Source organism: Siniperca chuatsi, linkage group LG6 (assembly GCF_020085105.1).
Source record: "Siniperca chuatsi isolate FFG_IHB_CAS linkage group LG6, ASM2008510v1, whole genome shotgun sequence".
Taxonomy (NCBI): Eukaryota; Metazoa; Chordata; class Actinopteri; order Centrarchiformes; family Sinipercidae; genus Siniperca; species Siniperca chuatsi.
This window is the reverse complement of record NC_058047.1, coordinates 8087242-8106498: the sequence shown is the minus strand read 5'-3', so window position 1 is coordinate 8106498 and position 19257 is coordinate 8087242. Positions and strand designations below refer to the sequence as shown.

General features: G+C 39.6%; 2 protein-coding genes across 31 annotated transcripts in view; one reads left to right on the top strand and one right to left on the bottom strand.

The window, feature by feature from the left end:
* The first annotated feature begins 17 nt into the window (after positions 1 to 17).
* The window catches only part of dock7 (dedicator of cytokinesis 7), a 49737-nt gene continuing 30497 nt past the window's right edge, over positions 18 to 19257 (top strand). For 12 of the 29 annotated variants that reach the window (XM_044198395.1, XM_044198415.1, XM_044198409.1 and 9 more), the window contains exons 1-14: positions 18 to 212; positions 4662 to 4761; positions 5998 to 6173; positions 6996 to 7064; positions 7220 to 7367; positions 7525 to 7737; positions 8023 to 8108; positions 8211 to 8277; positions 8787 to 8936; positions 9260 to 9340; positions 9477 to 9639; positions 10231 to 10373; positions 10556 to 10649; positions 10845 to 11007. In XM_044198395.1, the coding sequence (XP_044054330.1) occupies positions 175 to 212; positions 4662 to 4761; positions 5998 to 6173; positions 6996 to 7064; positions 7220 to 7367; positions 7525 to 7737; positions 8023 to 8108; positions 8211 to 8277; positions 8787 to 8936; positions 9260 to 9340; positions 9477 to 9639; positions 10231 to 10373; positions 10556 to 10649; positions 10845 to 11007 (1691 nt within the window). In that variant the 5' untranslated portion in view covers positions 18 to 174. The remainder of the gene's footprint in view (positions 213 to 4661; positions 4762 to 5997; positions 6174 to 6995; positions 7065 to 7219; positions 7368 to 7524; positions 7738 to 8022; positions 8109 to 8210; positions 8278 to 8786; positions 8937 to 9259; positions 9341 to 9476; positions 9640 to 10230; positions 10374 to 10555; positions 10650 to 10844; positions 11008 to 19257) is intronic. The other 17 variants (XM_044198416.1, XM_044198414.1, XM_044198412.1 and 14 more) reach the window with 3 other exon arrangements.
* On the bottom strand, positions 13566 to 18549 carry angptl3 (angiopoietin-like 3). Of its 2 annotated transcripts, XM_044198425.1 has the most exons (7): positions 17831 to 18549; positions 17041 to 17151; positions 16736 to 16847; positions 16485 to 16598; positions 16075 to 16170; positions 15076 to 15348; positions 13566 to 14837 (listed from the first exon to the last, which is right to left on the bottom strand). In XM_044198425.1, exons 1-7 carry the CDS (start codon positions 18359 to 18361, stop codon positions 14653 to 14655), a joined length of 1422 nt encoding a protein of 473 aa, XP_044054360.1. In that variant the 5' UTR covers positions 18362 to 18549; the 3' UTR covers positions 13566 to 14652. The 2 variants fall into 2 exon arrangements, with proteins under 2 accessions (XP_044054360.1, XP_044054361.1); XM_044198426.1 differs by lacking the exon at positions 17041 to 17151 and having other exon boundaries at positions 17831 to 18522.

Here is a 19257-nt window from a genome sequence, read left to right as displayed (position 1 = left end):
CAGGGGCTTTTCATTGGGTGTGTTCTGTTGCACACCATTACGGTCATTACGGCAATGATTTCATTCTCTCGTTTTCCCGTTTTCCCTGTGGCCGTAGTGAGTGAGTGGAAAACGGAGCCTGCCTGCAGCCTGCCAGCCTGGGAATTTCGTTAAAGCACATCAGCGGCCACTGCCATGGCTGAACGCCGCGCCTTCGCCCAAAAAATCAGCAGGTAAAGACTTGAGACACCGAAACGAGCTCGTAAAAGGCAGACCGAGCACTTTGTTGCTTTTATATAGGTCGCCCTCAGACCACTGCTGAGGGAACCCTGTGAAGGAGGCCCAGCCACCAGAACAGCCTGGCTGCTCCGAGCTAGCCGCTTGTTAGCCATATCGGCAAAGATGCTCAGACCCACCCAGACAGACAGCGACACAGCTAGCTGCTAGTGTATCTTTTCCCCCTGAATGCTAACAAAGGAGCGATATTACATATCGTTGTAATAAATGTATCCAGGCCAAACAGGAGTTAGGATTTCAGTTATTATCCGCACCGAAAGGGACTTACTATTAATTGAAAACGGTTAATTTTGGCCAGTTAGCTAGCCGTCTTGCCTACAGTAGCTAACGATGGGCAGCAAGGTACTTCTGGCTCTTGCAGAGATGTGACTGAACTTTGTAGAGTTATGTTTTATGCAAGAACCCATTGACAAGAGAGAGCAGATATTTTTAATACAGTAAGACTGGGAACAAAACCTCCCTCAACATCTATCAAATATCGATATTATAATCTCTTCCCCGCCCCTCAGACAGATCAAAGTAATCTCTTTAACAAAGGGCTTTGTGCTAGCTGTCAAATACCATCATCCTAGGCGATAGATAGATAGATAGATAGATAGATAGATAAATAGGAAATCTGGTAGGGATGAACGGTTGTCTCCCACAGCTATCAACATAAACATGTTTTAATTACTGTCATTGCTGATAACTTAATTCACAGTCAAGTCATTCTAGTAGTTATTCAGCCAAAACAGTTGTAGAGATTGACTGGAGAGATTATCATGATGATCTGAGGTTTTTGGAAAGGAGGAGTGTCTGCTGTCATCTTTGTTTATATTTTCTATTTGGAAAAACTAGATCATTAGAAAAGGCCTTGCACATGTTATTAAATGTTTTTCAACCACTATATGCTGGATTCTGAAGTTGTAGCTGTTATGATCATGCAGGATCTCCATTTCTTTGTTGGTGTCAGGACTGGAGGAATATGTGTTTCTATTATAGTGTGAATCCAGCTCCTAATAATCAAAACCACATCCAAGTACTAGAATTTCATATTGATGTATGCAGACTGGACACGCCCTCCTCATGGCAGATTATTCAGACAGGATGATTCAGAGATGTCTGATTGGATGGTCCGCTAACATACTTATAGACGAACATACACAGTGATACCACACATTACCTTACAATGTTATGCCACCTATTACCACAATATGACAAACTGTGGCCTCAAAATTTCCCATAGCGATAAGGCAACAACTTTCTGACAGTTTCAACAAAAAAAGTACCTTCACAAAGGGCACATTCATGCTTGTCTATTGTATCAGATTGCATTATATTGTGCAAGTCTTTGTGGTATCCACTGTATGAATTTGGGCAGTTGGCATCTCAGTAAAACTTTTCTGAATAAAGAGAGATTAAAATATTTGTTAGTGGACATGGTTTACAGCAGTGCAAAAAGAGGGCCTCTATTGTAGCTGTTTAAGCATGCTGACTTTTAGTAATGGAAGTGTGTTAGCTTTTGTCACATGTTGAGGCAAATTAAGTTACTAAAATTGCCAGTGGTTTTGCCCAGAAGTTTAAATCACATGTCTCAATTGAATGGTTTGCTTATATTATGATCTTCAATTCCCACCAGTTTATATTTTGTTCCTGAGAGTTATTATTGTTACCAAGAAATAGCCACAGGCTGTTTGTTTAATCAAGTTATTCCTCTGTGCAGTGACCAGTGCTAAGTAAAGGTCTAGTAAGAGGCATTGGGGAGGACTGTGGAATGTGTTTGTCAGTTCAGTGCTTCTGCCTTTCTCCAGTGGTGATACCACTGTGCTGCAGAGGCCACTGGATCTTTACTACAGTACATTATCATGTTATGTTAAGCTGGAAAGTTGGACCACGCAGCTTTTATTTTACCTTCCTGGTTAAGATAATAAGCTTACACCTCTGTTTTGCAACCTTGACTCAGGCCTCAGGATAATTTCTGTTTGTATAGAGTATTTTATTTGATGGAACAGTGATGAACACAGCACTATAGTGGCTTTTGCGAAACCAGACTTGATTTAGACGTTGGTGTGGTTTTGTGACCTCACTGACTGGATCACACCTAATCCTTGCTCATCATTACTGTAATCATGGCCAAGAGTTTCAAGTAACCTTCAGACAAGTTATTGTGATATTGCTTTCCAGATGGAGAGCCGAGAGAGACAGGAAAATGGGACAACTTGCTGGCTATGAAGAAAAGTGTAATGAAAAACATACTTAATCATAATTGTTGGAACCTTATAGTCTCTATGTTACATGTGTAACGTAACCTTGCATCTTCAGTATCTCGCCTTTATCCTTGGTTCTAATTTGTTATTTGTTTGTGTCACTTTGGGCTACTTGCTGAGTTCTGTTTTGTTCAAGGCAAAGGTCTCCGAGTGGTTTTGGTGGTTGCTGTGATTTAAAGGACCTGTGGATGTGTTTGGCAACAGCAGTGGTTGAACACCAAGAGCTTTGTGCTGACCACTGGGGTCCAGAGGTTTTTTTTTCTGTCTGGGTGTAATATATGATGCTGTCTGAGGCAACACAGTAAGACTATGAGCAGAGGCACAAAGAGAAAATCCTAAAAGAACAAGATGTGTGATCCTCAATGTTAGTTAGCCTAATTTTTGACGGCTTAAGGCACTTAAGTGGAAATTTGCAAAATTCCAACAGTATGTGTGTAAGTGAGTGTTTCTAACATTTGAATAGTTGAATAGCAGTAAGTCTCACCAGACACCAAGTGTCACTTTGCATTGATAACATTGCAATTCCTTATGTTCTCCAGGAATAACAGTTTGATCATGAAATTAATATTGCTATTTATTCTTATTTTATTTTCACAAGTATTTCATTAAACTATGTGGTTAAATTGGATTTGAAGTTAGTGTTCAGTGCCTGTTTATTTTCAGCCATAAGGGTGGGACAAATACCATAACTGATATTGTTGTGTATCCTGTAATACTGTCCATACTATGGCGCCAGTGTTTTTTTCACTTTTAATACTTACACAGGTGTGTTTCTTTCTTTTACTGCACACATTTGACATCTGAAGTTTTTTAAAAGATTATTATGTTGGCATTTTGCCTTTATTTAACAGTTTACAGTGTAGAGAAAGACAGGAAACAAGTTAAGACAAAGGGGTGTAATATGCCCGGCTGGAATCGAATCATGGACGTTGCAGTTATGTGGGATGCACCTTAGCCATTAGGCTACATGAGAATTATATGCTCATGTTGCTTAATTTGGACATTTTAGGGGGATATTTTCCTCTTTACTTACACAGGTATTAGGATGTGTCCTACAAGATTACCTTGCAGTACTGATCATAATGTGTCATAGCTAGGGCTGGATATTGTTTAAAAAATTACGATACCAGTACCAAAACCAGTACCCTTAAAGTGATACCATTAGAGTACTTCATTCGATACCCATCATGTGAATGGAAGCCTTCATTTGCGTAAAATGCCACCACTCCTCCCCATCCAAATGATTTTTACATGAATACATTCTTTAATTGGATTTTAACGCACAAAATAAGTGTAGCCTATATACAGAGAGCAAGCACAACAGACCAGCCTTGTTTATCAGTGTTTTGAGTAATGGGGAAACGTTAATTCTGAAGGAACAGGACAGGCTAGGTGTCTGCAGGGCGGGTGGACACACACTGGCACACTCCACCAGCACTCCACACACTGGTCCGGAGCTGGGTGCGGGTCCAGCCCGCCGGAGAATGAGGCAAAGAAGTTCTCAGTATGTGTGGAGGGGCAGCCTGGCGGCAGCCCGCTATATGTATCTGCTAGCTGTAGCTGTGGTAGTAGGCCAGTCACACGTTGCATTAAATCTAAAAATGCTTGCAGCGATTGGCTGCGAGCAAAACCATACAAATAGTAATTTCTTTTCTAGCACTGGGTACAAAAAGGATTGAATGCAGGTATCATTTGACTGGAGACAAGACGGTGTAGTCCCTCATTCGTTCAGGAGTGTTCCATCGTAGAAAAGGTTTCAGTCGTAGTCATCTGGACACGGTTTTCAGAATCAAGACGTTTCGGCTCCCATCCAGAAGTCATTCTCAATTGTGGAAATGGTCTGAGAACTCAGAAATTTATGACTGGAAACGTTACTACTACGTTATACTACTTGGTACTGGGTCATTTCGGTCGATACCTTTATAGGTATCGAGTACCTATACCCAGCCCTAGTTGTAGCTGTCTTTCAGTATTGTGTATTGCATTGTATCCTAATCCCATCACTATCGTGGACAAAATGTTGTTAATTATTGTATTCTTACTTTCCCTGTGATTCTCTATGTCTAATTTGTGGATCATTACAAATGGACTGTATTCACTCTCTCTTTCTTCCTCTACCTGTCTGTCCTCTGTTTGCAGGACTGTGGCAGCAGAAGTCAGGAAGCAGATAGCTGGCCAGTATGGGGGCTCCCCACAACTCTTCAAAAACCTCAATGTTGGGACCACAACAAGCAACACAGTGAGTAGTCTCAAAGGCCAGAGCCTAGCATTGACCAAGCCTTGCATCTTGTCTTGGATCATCATATGAGTGTGACAGCCGCTGCTATTGTATTGTCTGAAAACATCAAAAACCCGCCTAAATTACAATGTCAGTAGTTGTGCTCTCAACAGTTGAGATTCTGTTGATTTGCCCAAATACAATTCTGCCATGTTGGGAAAACAAACGCATGAGTTGATGAACTGTCTGCTCACATGCTTTTATGTCTTTTGGTATAAATAAATCACATACTAGGTTGGTTGGAAAACAATGTGCTGTGCTCAGCTCAATGATGTATGATTCTGGGTTTTGTCATTCTTAAGATTTTGTCACCTGCTGTTGCTCAATGTGCAAATGTAGAGTGTAGTTTTTATTTAAACTTGAAAATTTTGCAGATTTACAAGGTTTGAGATGTAGGTTAAATGTTAGACATTGTCATGTCATATAGAGTCTTGATTAATGCAAGTGTAGTATTTTAACAACAGGGATACCTGATGACATCGATCTAAGTGTACCACAATATTTCAACCTAAGACAAGGATGTCATTTTATGTTGAGGTTGTGGTTCTTTTAATGGCTGGACAACTGTTGTTTATGTCTTGCTAAATAACATGAGGGATAACCATTGACTGGCCTGTTTACCACATCCAGTCTCCGCTGCAGTGTTTCTAGGGTTGCAAGTGTTTGAGGCCAGACAGTATGTTTGTTAAAGGGGTAGTGCCAATTGACCTAAAGCAGCCCTGTGCCAGAACACCAGCAAATACTCCCCCTCTGCTACTTAATTAGGCTACAGTTGGCTTTTAATTAAACTGTGAAAGGTATTTGTTTTCAAGAGAGAGAGAGAGAAACACACACATTCACACTTAAAGTGAACCTGCTGAAACAAAGATTACCCCTGGGTTCATTATTTTAGAAGCAGACTAAGACCTGTGAAACCATTAGTCTAAGCTTGAAGTAGCACACTTGCTAATTTGGTTACTTGGTTTGGTTACTTACCTCAGATTTTGGACCTGCTGGTGCTGTATGTGGTACAGATTCATATAATGACTAATAACCTCAGAGGTTGTATGGAGAATCAATCCCATAAAGCCTAAAAAGCAAGACATTTATGTACAATAAAAAGTTAAAAGTTGTAAAGAGGAGAACTGAACAGCTGACTATGTCTTCACAGTGAATTAACGTTTCCTATCCCTCTGATCTCTCATCATTGCCCACCAGGTTCCCCTCACAGAGGCAGTGGAGCCGGTGGATTTTGAGGAGTACCTCATCACTCACCCTCCCATCGTTGAGTCAGGTCCCCTGAGAGATCTGATTGAGTTTCCCCCAGATGATATTGAGGTCATCCACACACCCAGGGAGTGTCGCACAGTGGCACAAGCTGTCCCCGAGGAAGGGTAAGGGTGCTCTGCGGTTGAAATACTGTAGGCGGTAGTACCAAGTGTGGAGTTAAGTACAGTCTCACACCATATTTTCTGTGACAGTGCTAAGTTTCTTCTCAAAAAGAGCATTTTGAGTATTGTATAGGAACTAGGGAAGTGTTTATAAAGCGTAGTAAAAGAATTCATATTAACTGGACAACAGAGGGATTAAAGAAGTTTTTTGAATAGATGTATGCATATATTCAATGTTCAAATTCTATTATTAAATCACTCATTTTATAATTTTAAAAAATATCTATACATTTAGTAACTTTTAAAAAAACTAAATAAACATTCAGTAAATAGATAATTATAAAATATTATGATTAATATCTCAATTAAATGTGGAATGTATAGCTTTTTTTAAATTTAGAAATGTTAATTTTCATTCATATTATCATTTACTCGATGGCAAAAAGTTATCACTTGCCAAGTCACCCTTTTCAAATTGAATGCCACATTGCCATTTCAGCTTTTCTTGCATTTTATTAGATACTGCACACAGGATGTTTCATATATTGTAACCTATTCATACCAATCAACATTATATATAAAGATAAATAAATAAAGAATGTTTGTTTTTATGTATGTTTCTATTAAATTTGCTCTGGCTCTTGGTATTTCAAAGGAGGTGGCACAAACACTGCAAGTGTACTTCACTGTGTGACGTACCAGAAAGATTAAATGACATCAGTCTAGTAGCCTGTCATCTTTATTCATTTAGACTAATGGCTTTAAAGCCTGACTCTTGCTATTAAAATGAAGCTTGTTTGATTTATTGAGTCTGTCTTGCTGCAGGGACACTGATCCTCATGTCAGAGACTGTGTCAGGTCCTACACAGAAGACTGGGCCATCGTCAACAGAAAGTAAGGCTTCACTGTGTAGAATTTTTCATGTTTTTCATCAACCGATTTCACTTGTTAATTCTTTAAAATTGGGATTATATCTGTAAACAAAATGTTTTGCGCATTAATATTAAGTTAATGATAACACTGTCTTAAATGACTGCTTGCTCCCTCAGATACCACAAGCTTGGTACAGGCTTTAACCCCAACACTTTGGACAAGCAGAAGGAGCGTCAGAGAGGCCTGCCCAAACAAGTGTTTGAGGCTGATGAGATGCCAGACAGCAGCAGCTACCAGGATGACCAGGCACTAAATCATTCAGTCGTAAAAAAAAATAAAAAAATTGATTTGTCTTCATTTTTGATCTCCTCTCGAAATTTTTAAGAGTGGTGATATAAAGATATTTGGATGAACATATATATTTTGATGCAAGAGTTGCTGTGCATGTGACACACATTTTTTTGTGTTGTTTGTCCTGTAGGATGACCTGAAGCGGAGGTCGATGTCTATAGATGACACCCCACGCGGCAGCTGGGCCTGCAGCATCTTTGACTTGAAGAACTCCCTCCCTGATGCCCTCCTTCCTCACCTCCTCGACCGTGCCCCCAATGAGGAGATAGACAGGCACAATGAAGAACAGCGCAAGGCCAACCGCCATCGCGAAGTCTTTGCTCTGCACCCTGCCCTTGATGAGGTAGAGTATACCCCTTAAACCAATGCTGGAAGCTTTTTCTGCTAGACACCATTACATTTACAATGTAAATTTAGTAATTTTTAGTAACATTTTTGTGGGTTACTCAGTCCAAGTAAGCAAAAGAACTCTTTGTGTTTAAAACCAGGATGTCAGTAATTTTCTCTGTAATGAATACATTTGCATGAATTAAGTATAAGTGTTTTTCATCACGGCATGGAACTACAGAAATTCACTCATTTTGATTTTTACTGATTTTTGTATGTGATCTTCTATATGAATGTGTAGGAGGAGCCCATTGAGCGCCACTGTGTGCCTGAAGTACCTAAAGAACACTTTGGCCAGAGGCTACTCGTCAAGTGCTTGTCCTTGAAGTAAGTGGTGGACAGCCTTTTTCAGAAAAAAAAACAACCTTTTGGGTCTTTTATTTAACTGCTGCTTTCTGCTGACCCACTCCTTTTTCTCTCCCCTTGAAGGTTTGAGATCGAAATTGAACCCATATTTGCTAGTTTGGCCTTATACGATGTCAAGGAAAAGAAAAAGGTAAGCTGTTATGCTTTCCTCAGTGCCTCCTCAGCCCTGAGTTGTTGGGTCACTTCTGCAAACCATTAAAATTGTTGGGAGGCCAAAACGAATCTGATGAGTGGACTATAAAATGTTATGTTGTGGCCCTGTTATGCTTGTACGAATGCAGTTAAATCATACACTGGAACTATGTATCTATCTGAAGAAGATCATCCACTGCTGGTTCTTTACACTCCCCTTTAGCTGACAAACACTAGAGGGTAGCAGTTGCCTTGATAAGTAGATCTCTCATGTATATTGCTCTGCACAGGAGCTCCTTTATTTCACAATTGGGTCATTTGTCAATGAAATGTTATCATGTTTGTCAGCCACAATGAATAAGAAATTGGGTTGCAGTAACACAGCCATTCACTCAAGAATTATGATTAAATACTAATGGTCATGTTGTGGCCATAGTACTACATTTAACATTTACGCTATGATCATGTAATAATTTACCTGTGTGTCTGTCTGGATGTGTCCCTCAGATATCAGAGAACTTTTTCTTCGACCTAAACTCTGAGCAGACGAAGGCGATGCTGCGTCCGCACATTCAGACAGCAGCCATCTCCACGCTGGCACGCTCTGCCATATTCTCCATCACCTACCCCTCCCAGGATGTCTTTCTTGTCATCAAGGTTAGACAGTTATGACATAATTTCCTCCTTCTCTCTTGTCAAGTTTTGTTTTGCAAATAAATAAATGAGTAATAATACCGTATTTCCCCCGAATGTAAGACGACCCTGATTATAAGATGATTACCCCCTTTCCCAACACCTATTTTTGGAAAAAGATACAAAATACTTTCAGACTAGTCTTTTTTGGAAAGTTTCCCAAATATACTATTAGTCCAAGGAGAAGAGAGTCCTCATCCTTATCTATAAGTGACAGTAACAGATAATTCAATCCTCAGTCTGTTATGTGTGAGGGTGGTGACTGAAAGTGTGTGCTTTGTCCCCAGCTGGAAAAGGTACTGCAGCAAGGTGATATTGGAGAGTGTGCTGAGCCCTACATGGTCTTCAAAGAGTCAGATACTGCCAAGGTATGATCAGCGTGAATAAAAAGCTTTGAGGCTTGCCTCAGGTGTATTATATTAATAAAATGTTGTAAGTTAATAAGTATTTTTCTCTTTTATCTGTTATGTTAGCCACATAAGTAAACTTGTATTTTTGTTGTAGAATAAAGAGAAGTTGGAGAAGCTTCGTGGCCAGTCAGAGCAGTTCTGCCAACGTCTTGGCCGTTACCGCATGCCCTTCGCCTGGACCGCCATTCACCTGATGAACATTGTGAACAGTGCTGGCAGTCTCGAGAGAGATACAGAGCTGGAGATGAGCCTCTCAGGTCTGACATTCCCTTTTAACACAACCTTTTGGGTTGTAACTATAAACATTTGTATGTATCTCAGTATGAAGTCGTTAACAGTCACAGTGTGGTGGTACAAAAAACGTTGGTTAATGTTTTTATGCTTCTACCCACTCACAGCCTCAATGTTACATATAGTTATCAGGGGGACAGAGACTGTAACAGAGACTCTCCAGTCAAGCATGAAGCTCATGGGCATGTCAATACATTACCACAGTTTTCAATCTTTATCTAAAAACAACTTTCCGACAACTAATAGTAAGAAAGGCAAATTCAAACAGAGAGCAAAACATCCAAACAAAGTATCCAACCATATTGATCCTTGGTTTGTTATTTTGAGTTTGACCTTTGGTGTTTTTCTAATCTTTAACCTCACAAGGTATCTTTGATGCTGACTGTGGTGGCTGCCTTTTTGTTGCTCGGCAGATCAGAGAAATATACATTCTCTGTCACATGGGACAGAAATATGGGATTAATCTTCAGACTGTTGTAGCATCCCCTAAAAGAAAAAGCTCTCAATATACAGAATTGAAAATTTTAAAATTGTGTTGTTTTTTTGCCTGTGTGCAGAGAGAAAAGGATCATGGTCAGAACGGAGAAACTCGAGCATCATGGGAAGGCGTTCCCTGGAGAGGACCACCAGTGGAGACGAGTCATGCAGTCTGACAGGCTTTAGACCTGCAACACTTACCATCACTAACTTCTTCAAACAGGTCTTCACAACCACATATACTACACATATACACACACATGTCTGAAATACATGTATTTTATGCACAACTTGGGATACACGCACACAGACAAAGAAGGATATGTTCTCTAGCTTATCATACAGTGTTCCACTTTCTCTTTGTAATTTTTAATAAAATTTATATACACTACATGTGTGTTTAAGGAGGGGGACAGACTGAGTGATGAGGACTTGTATAAGTTCCTAGCTGATATGAGAAGGCCTTCTTCAGTGCTGAGGAGACTCAGACCCATCACAGGTACAAACATGGATTGAGTGTTCTTTGACTTCTTGATCCCACTGGTAGTTGTTATTGATGCTCATCTCTACTTGGTATCATGATTCCCTTGAATTAATTGGAAATTTGAAGAATTAATATACCCCTTTTTCTCTTTCTTTACCTCCCTGTACACTCACCCCCTTCCCATTCTGTCCTTTGTGACTGTCACCACAGCCCAGTTGAAGTTGGACATTTCTCCAGCTCCAGAGAACCCCCACTATTGCTTGACCCCTGACCTTTTGCAGGTTAAACCTTACCCAGACAGCAGGGTACGCCCCACCAGGGAGATCCTGGAGTTCCCTGCCAGGGATGTCTATGTGCCAAACACCACATACAGGTACAGAAAAAACATTTTGAGTGTAGAAAACTGAGCTTTTGTTTTTTATCTTTCAGTTTAGTAAATTTTGTCAAAATTTTGCAAAAATACAAGCTGTTTTTAACTATTTTAATTTTAAAGCAAATATTGTATTAATCAACTATTGAAATGTATTTAAACATAGCCCTTTCATGTTGCCTGTCATTCCTGCATAGCTCCATTCGCTTACATGTGGATTAACATCTGTACAAATATTACATTTCAATAGTAACTTTCTTACTTTACTGCTTTTTGGAAAGTATTTAGTTATCCAAGGACTACAGAGGGAAATTACCACTAGAAGATGTTTGGTTTTGGAGAGTTACATTGATTGCTGGTTAGAAAATATTGGTGAACATAGGCAAAATGCCAAATGCTTCATGTACAGAATTCAAACTCACACTAGTTAGTGATCGTTTAGTCAGCAAAGGATGACAACCTCAATCAAAGCCTATACACATCTCCAACCTGTAGAAATCAATACACATCTATTCAAGCTTTGCACAGTGATGACACTGTGGCTCGTTAATGTTCACCCCATGTCTGCCAGTGTACTGTGTACATATTCCATCTGAACCAGTGCTATTTTTGTCAAGGTCAGTTGAGATGTTCATATTACCAGATGTTTCTGCTGACACGGCCTCACTACCACAGGCCTTGTTTGTCTGCAGATAATCAGGTGGATTCCTGTTGTAGAGTAACAAATGCCACACCTAACTGATCCACCACAGAGAGTTAGAAGAACTGGGTGAAAGGAAATCATAATATTGCATTTTTATTCTAAAGGTTATTTTTTTATCATTGTATTGCCAAAAGAAAGTTGTCCCAAAGCCTTATTATTTGATACTCTCATCTGTCACTACTTAAAAAAAAAAAAAAAAAAAAAAAAAAAAGCATATGTCAAAGATACTCTGCGAGGTCATTGAACCTGAACAGTGCTGCCAGGTTACTAAACTTTGTCAAGAAACCCAGGTTTTTTAACAGCAGTAGGACACAGGCCCTGAGCTGGAAAGCTTAACACATTGCTTTATAGTTTTTCCCCCAGGATTTTTTGAGACGGTGGTGGATGGACCTCGGTCCCTCTAGGGGGGTCCAGGGGCATACTCCTCCTGACAAAATTTTGTACATTTTAAAGTTAAGTGCATCAATCTGGTGCACTTTGAGAGCAAAATTAAGAGGCTACATCTATGAAGAACATTGTGCTCTATTAAATAATTTGATCATAAACACACTTCCCAGGATTTTTCCTAGGTTTCTGGAGGGCTTAGGTGCTGTGGTTGCGGTGGGGTGGGTCCGGCGGGGGAATTGTTGTGTGGTCATGGGGTTTGGGGGTCCTCCCCTAAGTTATATGAGTAAAAACTATGCACTTCTACATTATCATTACAATATTCATTTAAAAAAACACACACAGGTTGTAGTTTTTCACATTACACTCAGACATTAACAAGAAAAAAAGTGAAACAAATATGCTCACTGATGAAGTAAGCGCGAGCAAGTAATCCTTCATATTTTTGTGAGTGATGGCACTGTGCGCCATAAAAAATAATAATTGCAAAATAACACTGGTTAGCCCAGGCTTATACTGAAGGGATGTGAACTGTGATTTGCTCATCCTGCCAAAGTCAGGGTGAAGCCACTTAACCAGCTATAGGGGTGGGTATTGTTAGGATTGTATCTTTATCTTATCCATACTCTTATCGGCCTGCTTCTTTATAAATACCCGTTCTTTTTCATTACTGATGATTTGGGTTTTTTTTAAATGATAATTTAAAAAAATAAAATAAATTCAGAACAGGAAAAGAATTTATTTATATTTTAAATATAACTAAATATTGTTTCTAAAGCAGCAACAGTAAAGTTCACAACAGCAAAGTCACTATATACACTAAAAACAAAATGTAAAATGTCAGTAAAATAAATAATATTCCTGAAATCAAAATAATGAGTGAAGTGCAGGTACCACTTGTAGCGCGAGGAGGGGCCGGAAAACAGGCCACACAGAGACAGCTTTCATTTTAGCTTGTTCGTAACATTTTTCTATTAGCTTAACATGTGCGCTGTAGTTGAGTAGCCTAAAACAACACCTGCGGACAAAGCAGGTGGAAATATCGCTTTTCTAAAACGTTACCTTCACCTCAATGTCTTGATCGCGGCCTCTCTTCTCTGCTGTGTCTGCCCACTGTGTGTGTCTGTGTCTGAGCGTGCACACGCATACAGCAGGGAGGGGAGAGCGGCTGACTATCTGGGAATGAAAGATGCTTTGCTGAATCAACGACGCAAAACATTATGTTATTATGAGAAGTGTAAAAGTATTTTTGGTTAATTTTGAAACAGTGGGGGGACAAATTAGACTGTGGCTCCCCACCATGGTCTAGGTAATTCATAGGTAACACTGAAGGCACATTTATAGGACACATACTTTTAAATTGTGAATTAATATATTGTCATACTAACAATTTCTTGGCTTTTGTTTTTTTCCTCTAAATTTTTTTTTGGTTCAGTTCAAAGTTCTAGATCAACACACCACTATAAAAATGTAGTCATGTTAGATAGTAATTTTATTTTGTCTTCATAAATATGGTTTGTTAAAGCACATAGCTACTTTTCAGGGTGACATGAGTATGAGGTACATTTACAGCACAGTTAGTTATGTTGTAATAATGGACAAGAGTCAATATGACTCAATAACAGGAAATACGCAGAAATTATGTTTATACCAGCATAAATCATATAATAGCATGAACATGGTTTAAATACTTTTAAAGTGTAAAAAAAAACATAGAACAAGCAAAGGGAAAAACCTCATCCTACACCTCAGTGCACTGCCAAAACTTTGTATCTGTTGTACTATATTTGACTGCTGACATTGCACCCACAGATTTTTCCCAATGAAACTAGGGAGGAAGCAGTGTAAAATACCAGGACAAAAATTACAAAGCCTTCATTGGATAAAATTCATCAGTGTGGACACTTTTTGAGATGTTAGAGATGCAGTGTTTCTCTTGAACCTTGACTTTTATAATTTGCATGCTTTATGTAATAACCTGTTGGAATTTGTGCATGTTTCACATTACAAAGATAAAATACATTTTAAATAGCTAACATAGAAGCTGTCAAATACATTTAAGTTCACTGAAAACATAGCCAAGCAATCTCTGTTTTAGATTTGTTTCGTAATCTCTCCTCATAGTTTTCTTTTTTTCTACTGCAGTACTGTGGCATTTTGCAGCCAGCACTGAATCAGGTTGCTGATGTGGATCAATATGTCCATTTTGCAAGTGATTGAAGATGTTGCATAATGACAATTCTACTGTCGCTGCTGGATCAGATCCAATAGGTTAATGACCTGCATGGCATGGTTGCATCATTGCAACTGTTCAGCATATTTTGACTTGTGACATTTTTGGCCTGTTATCTGTTGGTCAGCACCAGTCTCTGAGAAGATGGCGTTAGGAAGCAATCAGTTTAGTGTTGCAGATAAACTAAGAATTTGGTGTTATAGAAATATATAATGCCTGTGTTACTTTACTTTCCCCTTCTATGGAACTTTTCGGCTGAGCATTAGATAGTATCAATGTTTGTGAAAAATGCCAGTAGTGTTGTAATCAAAGGTATCACTTTTGGGGTTCAGTTGAAGCTTTCAGTTGTAGGGGCTGGTCGTACGGTGATCTTGATCCTCTTGAGGGAATGTGAGGGCCCTGTGCTAGGCTTCCAGTGAATGCCCTTCCTTCTCATAGAGCGTCCTTTTGCCTTCAACCACAGGTACCTTCCATTAAGGTTTGTCTCTCCGCAGGCATTGAACCACCAACCACCTGCCAAAGGGTCAGGACAAGAGACATAATTTATATAAACTTAACTTGGTCTTTACGTGTTTGTCTTAACAAAATTACTTTGTTCGATAGGTGTTTTTATACTACCAAACAACCATTCTTTGAGTGCGGCAAATAGCAGAAATATCTGCAAGCCGGCTCATTATTTTGTTTATCACTATGGTGAGGATACAGGTTACTATGAGGCCTTTATGCTGAATCAGCTTGTAAAACTGTTTACCTGTGTAATTGCGAGCGCAGTTGGAGTTTCGGTGGTTGTCGTTATTTCTGTCTTTTGTGGAGAATCTCATGCCAGTGCTGTTGGCCATGACATCAGGCAGGTCACCAGAGAAGTCACTGACATGGAGGGTGTAGTCCTTGGAGGAACCCTCCAGTGAGAAGTGGTACTCAGCCCAGTGCTTCTCCTCCTTCCAGTCTTCCAAATCAATACGCAGGATGTAAACTCCCTGCTGTGTAAAGCTGTGGATCTTCTTTAAGCCCAACCAGAAATCATCTGCAAAACACATCAGTCAGTTTTTATCTTGTTAGGAAACTTTTTTTCACCACCTGTCCAATTGAGATTGATTCGTATGGAAAGATTGTTCATTGGATAAGGAAGAACCTTTTTGTGTCTTATGTCTCTTTTGTACCATCCACAGAAGTTTACAATTAATTACAAATAAGAAATTCTTGGGCTCTGCCTTTTTTCTAGTATTGATAATTTCTCTCACAAAACCTTTTCTATTCAGTAATTTATCAGTTTCTACTTTGTCTCCAATAGGCTTAGAGACAGCCATCTTTTATCAGAGCAGGCATGCATGTCTATACACTTGTTTCCTTTGGCCTGCGGTGGATTGTTGCACGAAACTGTAAGGTATAATTATTAGGTAGGTAGTGAAAGGAAGCAACAAAAATTCATGCCTGCAGGAGCCATTACTTTGGAATGTGGTATGACTGCACCTATGAGCAGCCGTCTGAGCAAGTAAGTGCTGCAGGGGAAAGCTGCCAAAACTTACTGTGTACTCAGACAATACAGGAAGTCACTTTGTCACTTTGTCAGACTCAGATTCCAGATAGGTACTTTTTGAAGTACATATGGCACAAACATATGTTTTTTTTAAATATCCCTAACTAATGTGTAATTATTACAAGTATGAAAAAAGTCAAATTGTAAATGGTTTTGGCAAATGGAAAAAGTGGTATATTTTTAACTCAAAATAAAGTAAAAAAATGTACTCACTTTCCAGATCTCCAAAGCCTTTCTCGTATTTGTCCCATGTTTGGTCAAAATCCACTGACCAATCAATCCTGCGTTGGATGACAGTTGAACCCCCATCTATAGAACGGATTATAAATATATTTCAAGTCAAGTTGCTGTTGTATAAACCACACAAAAGTTTACACAAAGATTAGGAAGCCGCCTTAGCATAGATAATGTGAATGGGATTTCCCCCCCATTGTCTCCCCTTTTGGATAACCTGGTCCTGTGGCTATCTAGTTTGATAACTCTTTTGTTTTTTGTTCCTTGCCTGTTGATTGGAAACATGCATAAATGCCAGTGCTTCATCTTATAAATGTCAGTGCCTCTGAATACAGAAACAGTATTTTGATGCTGTCACTTAGAACTCAGATTGCTAAAGTCTCACTCACCTGAACCCATTTCGCAGTAAACATTGAATGGCTCAGATTGGTTTGGCTTGATAACATAGATTCCACTGTTTGTCTCTCCTTTGTTAAACAACTCACTGCAGTCCATGGGGAGGTCTGAAACACAATGAAGAAAATGAAAAATTAATGCATCCAAAATTCCCCAAACCTTTGCATTCTTCTTTTATTTTAAGACATTTCATATTTACGCCAACATTTTTTGATAACTGATAATACATTTGAAATAATTTTACCATTTGTGTCCAGGACAGTTGAGTTTCCTGTCACATATTCAAACATATCAGGAGCTGCAGGGTCTGAATCCACTGGCTTATTGACTGTATCTTGAAAGCTGTCGTAGCTTAGCTGCAAGAGAATGCAAATGTTAAATTATGTTGTCAGCCTTAGAAAAAGTTTCCCTCCCCATAATCATATTCCATTCCCATATAAAGCAGACTTTGCAAAGATAGTTCTGTGTACCAAACTAGATTCTCACAGACAGCAGATGTTTGGCCTTTAAAAACAAAATGTAGTGAAATCTTGTTCAACAGTTGTCTACCTTATCCTCCAGGTTTTTAATCTTAATTTTCTGGTGGTCAAGCTGATCATGCTGCTCCGTCACAGCTTTCAGCAGATTGGTGATTGTTTTCTCTTGAGCTTCAATCACTTCCTAAAAAAATGCCATAATAAAAACATTATTTGTCCATTATACCTATACATTGTATTTTACAATGTTTTGAAGAGCAGCTGTTGAGTCACATGAAGTCAAATTGATAAGTACAGGTTGAATATCAATTTCTAAAGTTTTTTTTTTTTAATGAGTAGAATTGTTCATTTTATCAGTAACAAAATGGAAACTGTGAGACTATTAGTCATGCCGAACAACAGAACACAAAAATGATTTTGTTATGGATTAAGTTGCTTTCCTTCTGCCAGTATACATTTGCACAATTCTATAGCCCAAATTTCCCACATACTGTATTTTGACAACATCTAAGTGGAGTTGGAAACGATAATGCAACAGATAGTTAACGACACATTGCTTATTAATAATCATTACTGTAATACAACAATAGAGCATGGTCATATGAATATAAATATTACCTCATAGGCTTATCATGGGACCATTGCTCTTTCTGAGTAATGTGCCGCAATAATTTAAGTGGCATGTAGGTTGATGTTATCCAATTTAGTAGAGTTCATTTCATTTTATTGTTAACTCGATTTGAGGGAAACTTGTGGTGCAATTTTTATTTTTTCGCTTTTCACTTCTTTTGATGCACCACTAACTGATGCACACTTCAATAAGGAACTCAGAGGAATTACTTCACCACGTATTAGCTGCTTACCTTGAGCGTTGTGATTTCACTAAGCTGGTCAACAGGGACCATGCTCTCTGACAGTCCCTTCAGCCTCTCCTCGAGGCTGCCCACCTTGCTCTGCAGCTGTGTACGCTCCTGCAGGATGTTGTTGATCTTAGAGTTGATTTCCAGCGACAGGTTCTTGATCTCCTCATTGTTGGCCTTCAAGAAATTGGTGGTCTTCTTCAGCTCCTCCTCTTCCTCCTTGATCTCTGATGTGACCACTGAGAGCTGGTAAAAAGAGCGGTCGAAAATGTTCAACTTTTGGAAGATGTCATTAATTTGGGCCTTGGTCTTGTGGACAAACTCCCGTAAACTCTGGCCTAGCTGAAGGAGGCCATTTGCAAGTAGGCGGACGTCATCCAGCATGGCAAAGCGAGACTTTGGCTCGTTTGGCCTTGGTGCTACGGTAAAGGCCTGGGAGGGCAGGGTGGGGTACTCTTCTCTACCCGAGGATTCCAGAGGGACAGCTCCAGTGGAACTAGCTAGCAGCAGCAACAGGCAAAATGGCTTCATCATGACTTTCTTGTCCAATCCTGGATTGTGGAATATTTTCTAACCCAGTGTTTCACTGCTCTTGCTTTCCTCTACTTCCTCTACTGTGCTTTTCTCAACCCTCTTTTCTCTCCCTCTGCCTATAACCTAGACTTCCTTGCTGTTTAAATGATGTGAGAGCAGCAGGCTGCCCTGTGTTATATACTGCCCTCTCAGTAGAGGAGGGGGGGATTAGCTGATCATTAAACCCTACTATGTTTTAGCTCTGTACCCTACCTCCTCCCAAATCCCCCTCGAGCCCTCCCTCTCCTGAACAAACAAATCACAGCAGTGAGCAAATGACATATACATCCCCCCCTTCTCTACTACACATTTAACCCCAATCCCCTCTCCATACCACACCCTACCCTGTTCATTTGTGGTGCAGAGCTTTAGCTGATCAGCAGAAAGCCAACAAAGGCCATCACAGGTTTTTGATGGATCGTCAGTCTGATCAATCTCAAACCTTATAACCCTGCACACACTTTGCTCTGATTGATAATGCTGTGTGTAATTAATGCTCTTGGGTTTGATTTAGCATCCTGCTGAATCAGCCTAGCACCAGGCTCTCTTTGCGTGGGGAGGGGAGTGAGCCTGTCATCTGCGCCAGGGTTGAGCTTCTGGGCATGAATGATGTTGGAGAGTTTGGACAGTGTGTACTCATCATCTGGGTTTTATTGCTCAGCCTTGTCATTTTTTTTTTTTCAAATTTGTCATGCCTTGTGTGATATTTTTCAATGCCACCAGACATGAAATGGGGAATATATAGTTTACTGATTAGCTTGCAGCTTTTAAAGGATCATTCCTGTGCACTGAGTCCTGTCATAAAAAAACAATCTTTATGGGAAATTCTTAGTAAGTTGTTTCACGCAGACTTGCAA

Coding starts and splice junctions, on each gene's coding strand:
- angptl3 (XM_044198425.1), bottom strand. CDS start 18,361: ATGATGAAGCCATTTTGCCTGTTGCTGCTGCTAGCTAGTTCCACTGGA. Junction 16,848..17,040: donor TTAAAAACCTGGAGGATAAG/GTAGACAACTGT, acceptor ATTCTCTTGCAG/CTAAGCTACGACAGCTTTCA. Junction 15,349..16,074: donor AGGCTTTGGAGATCTGGAAA/GTGAGTACATTT, acceptor TGTGTTTTGCAG/ATGATTTCTGGTTGGGCTTA.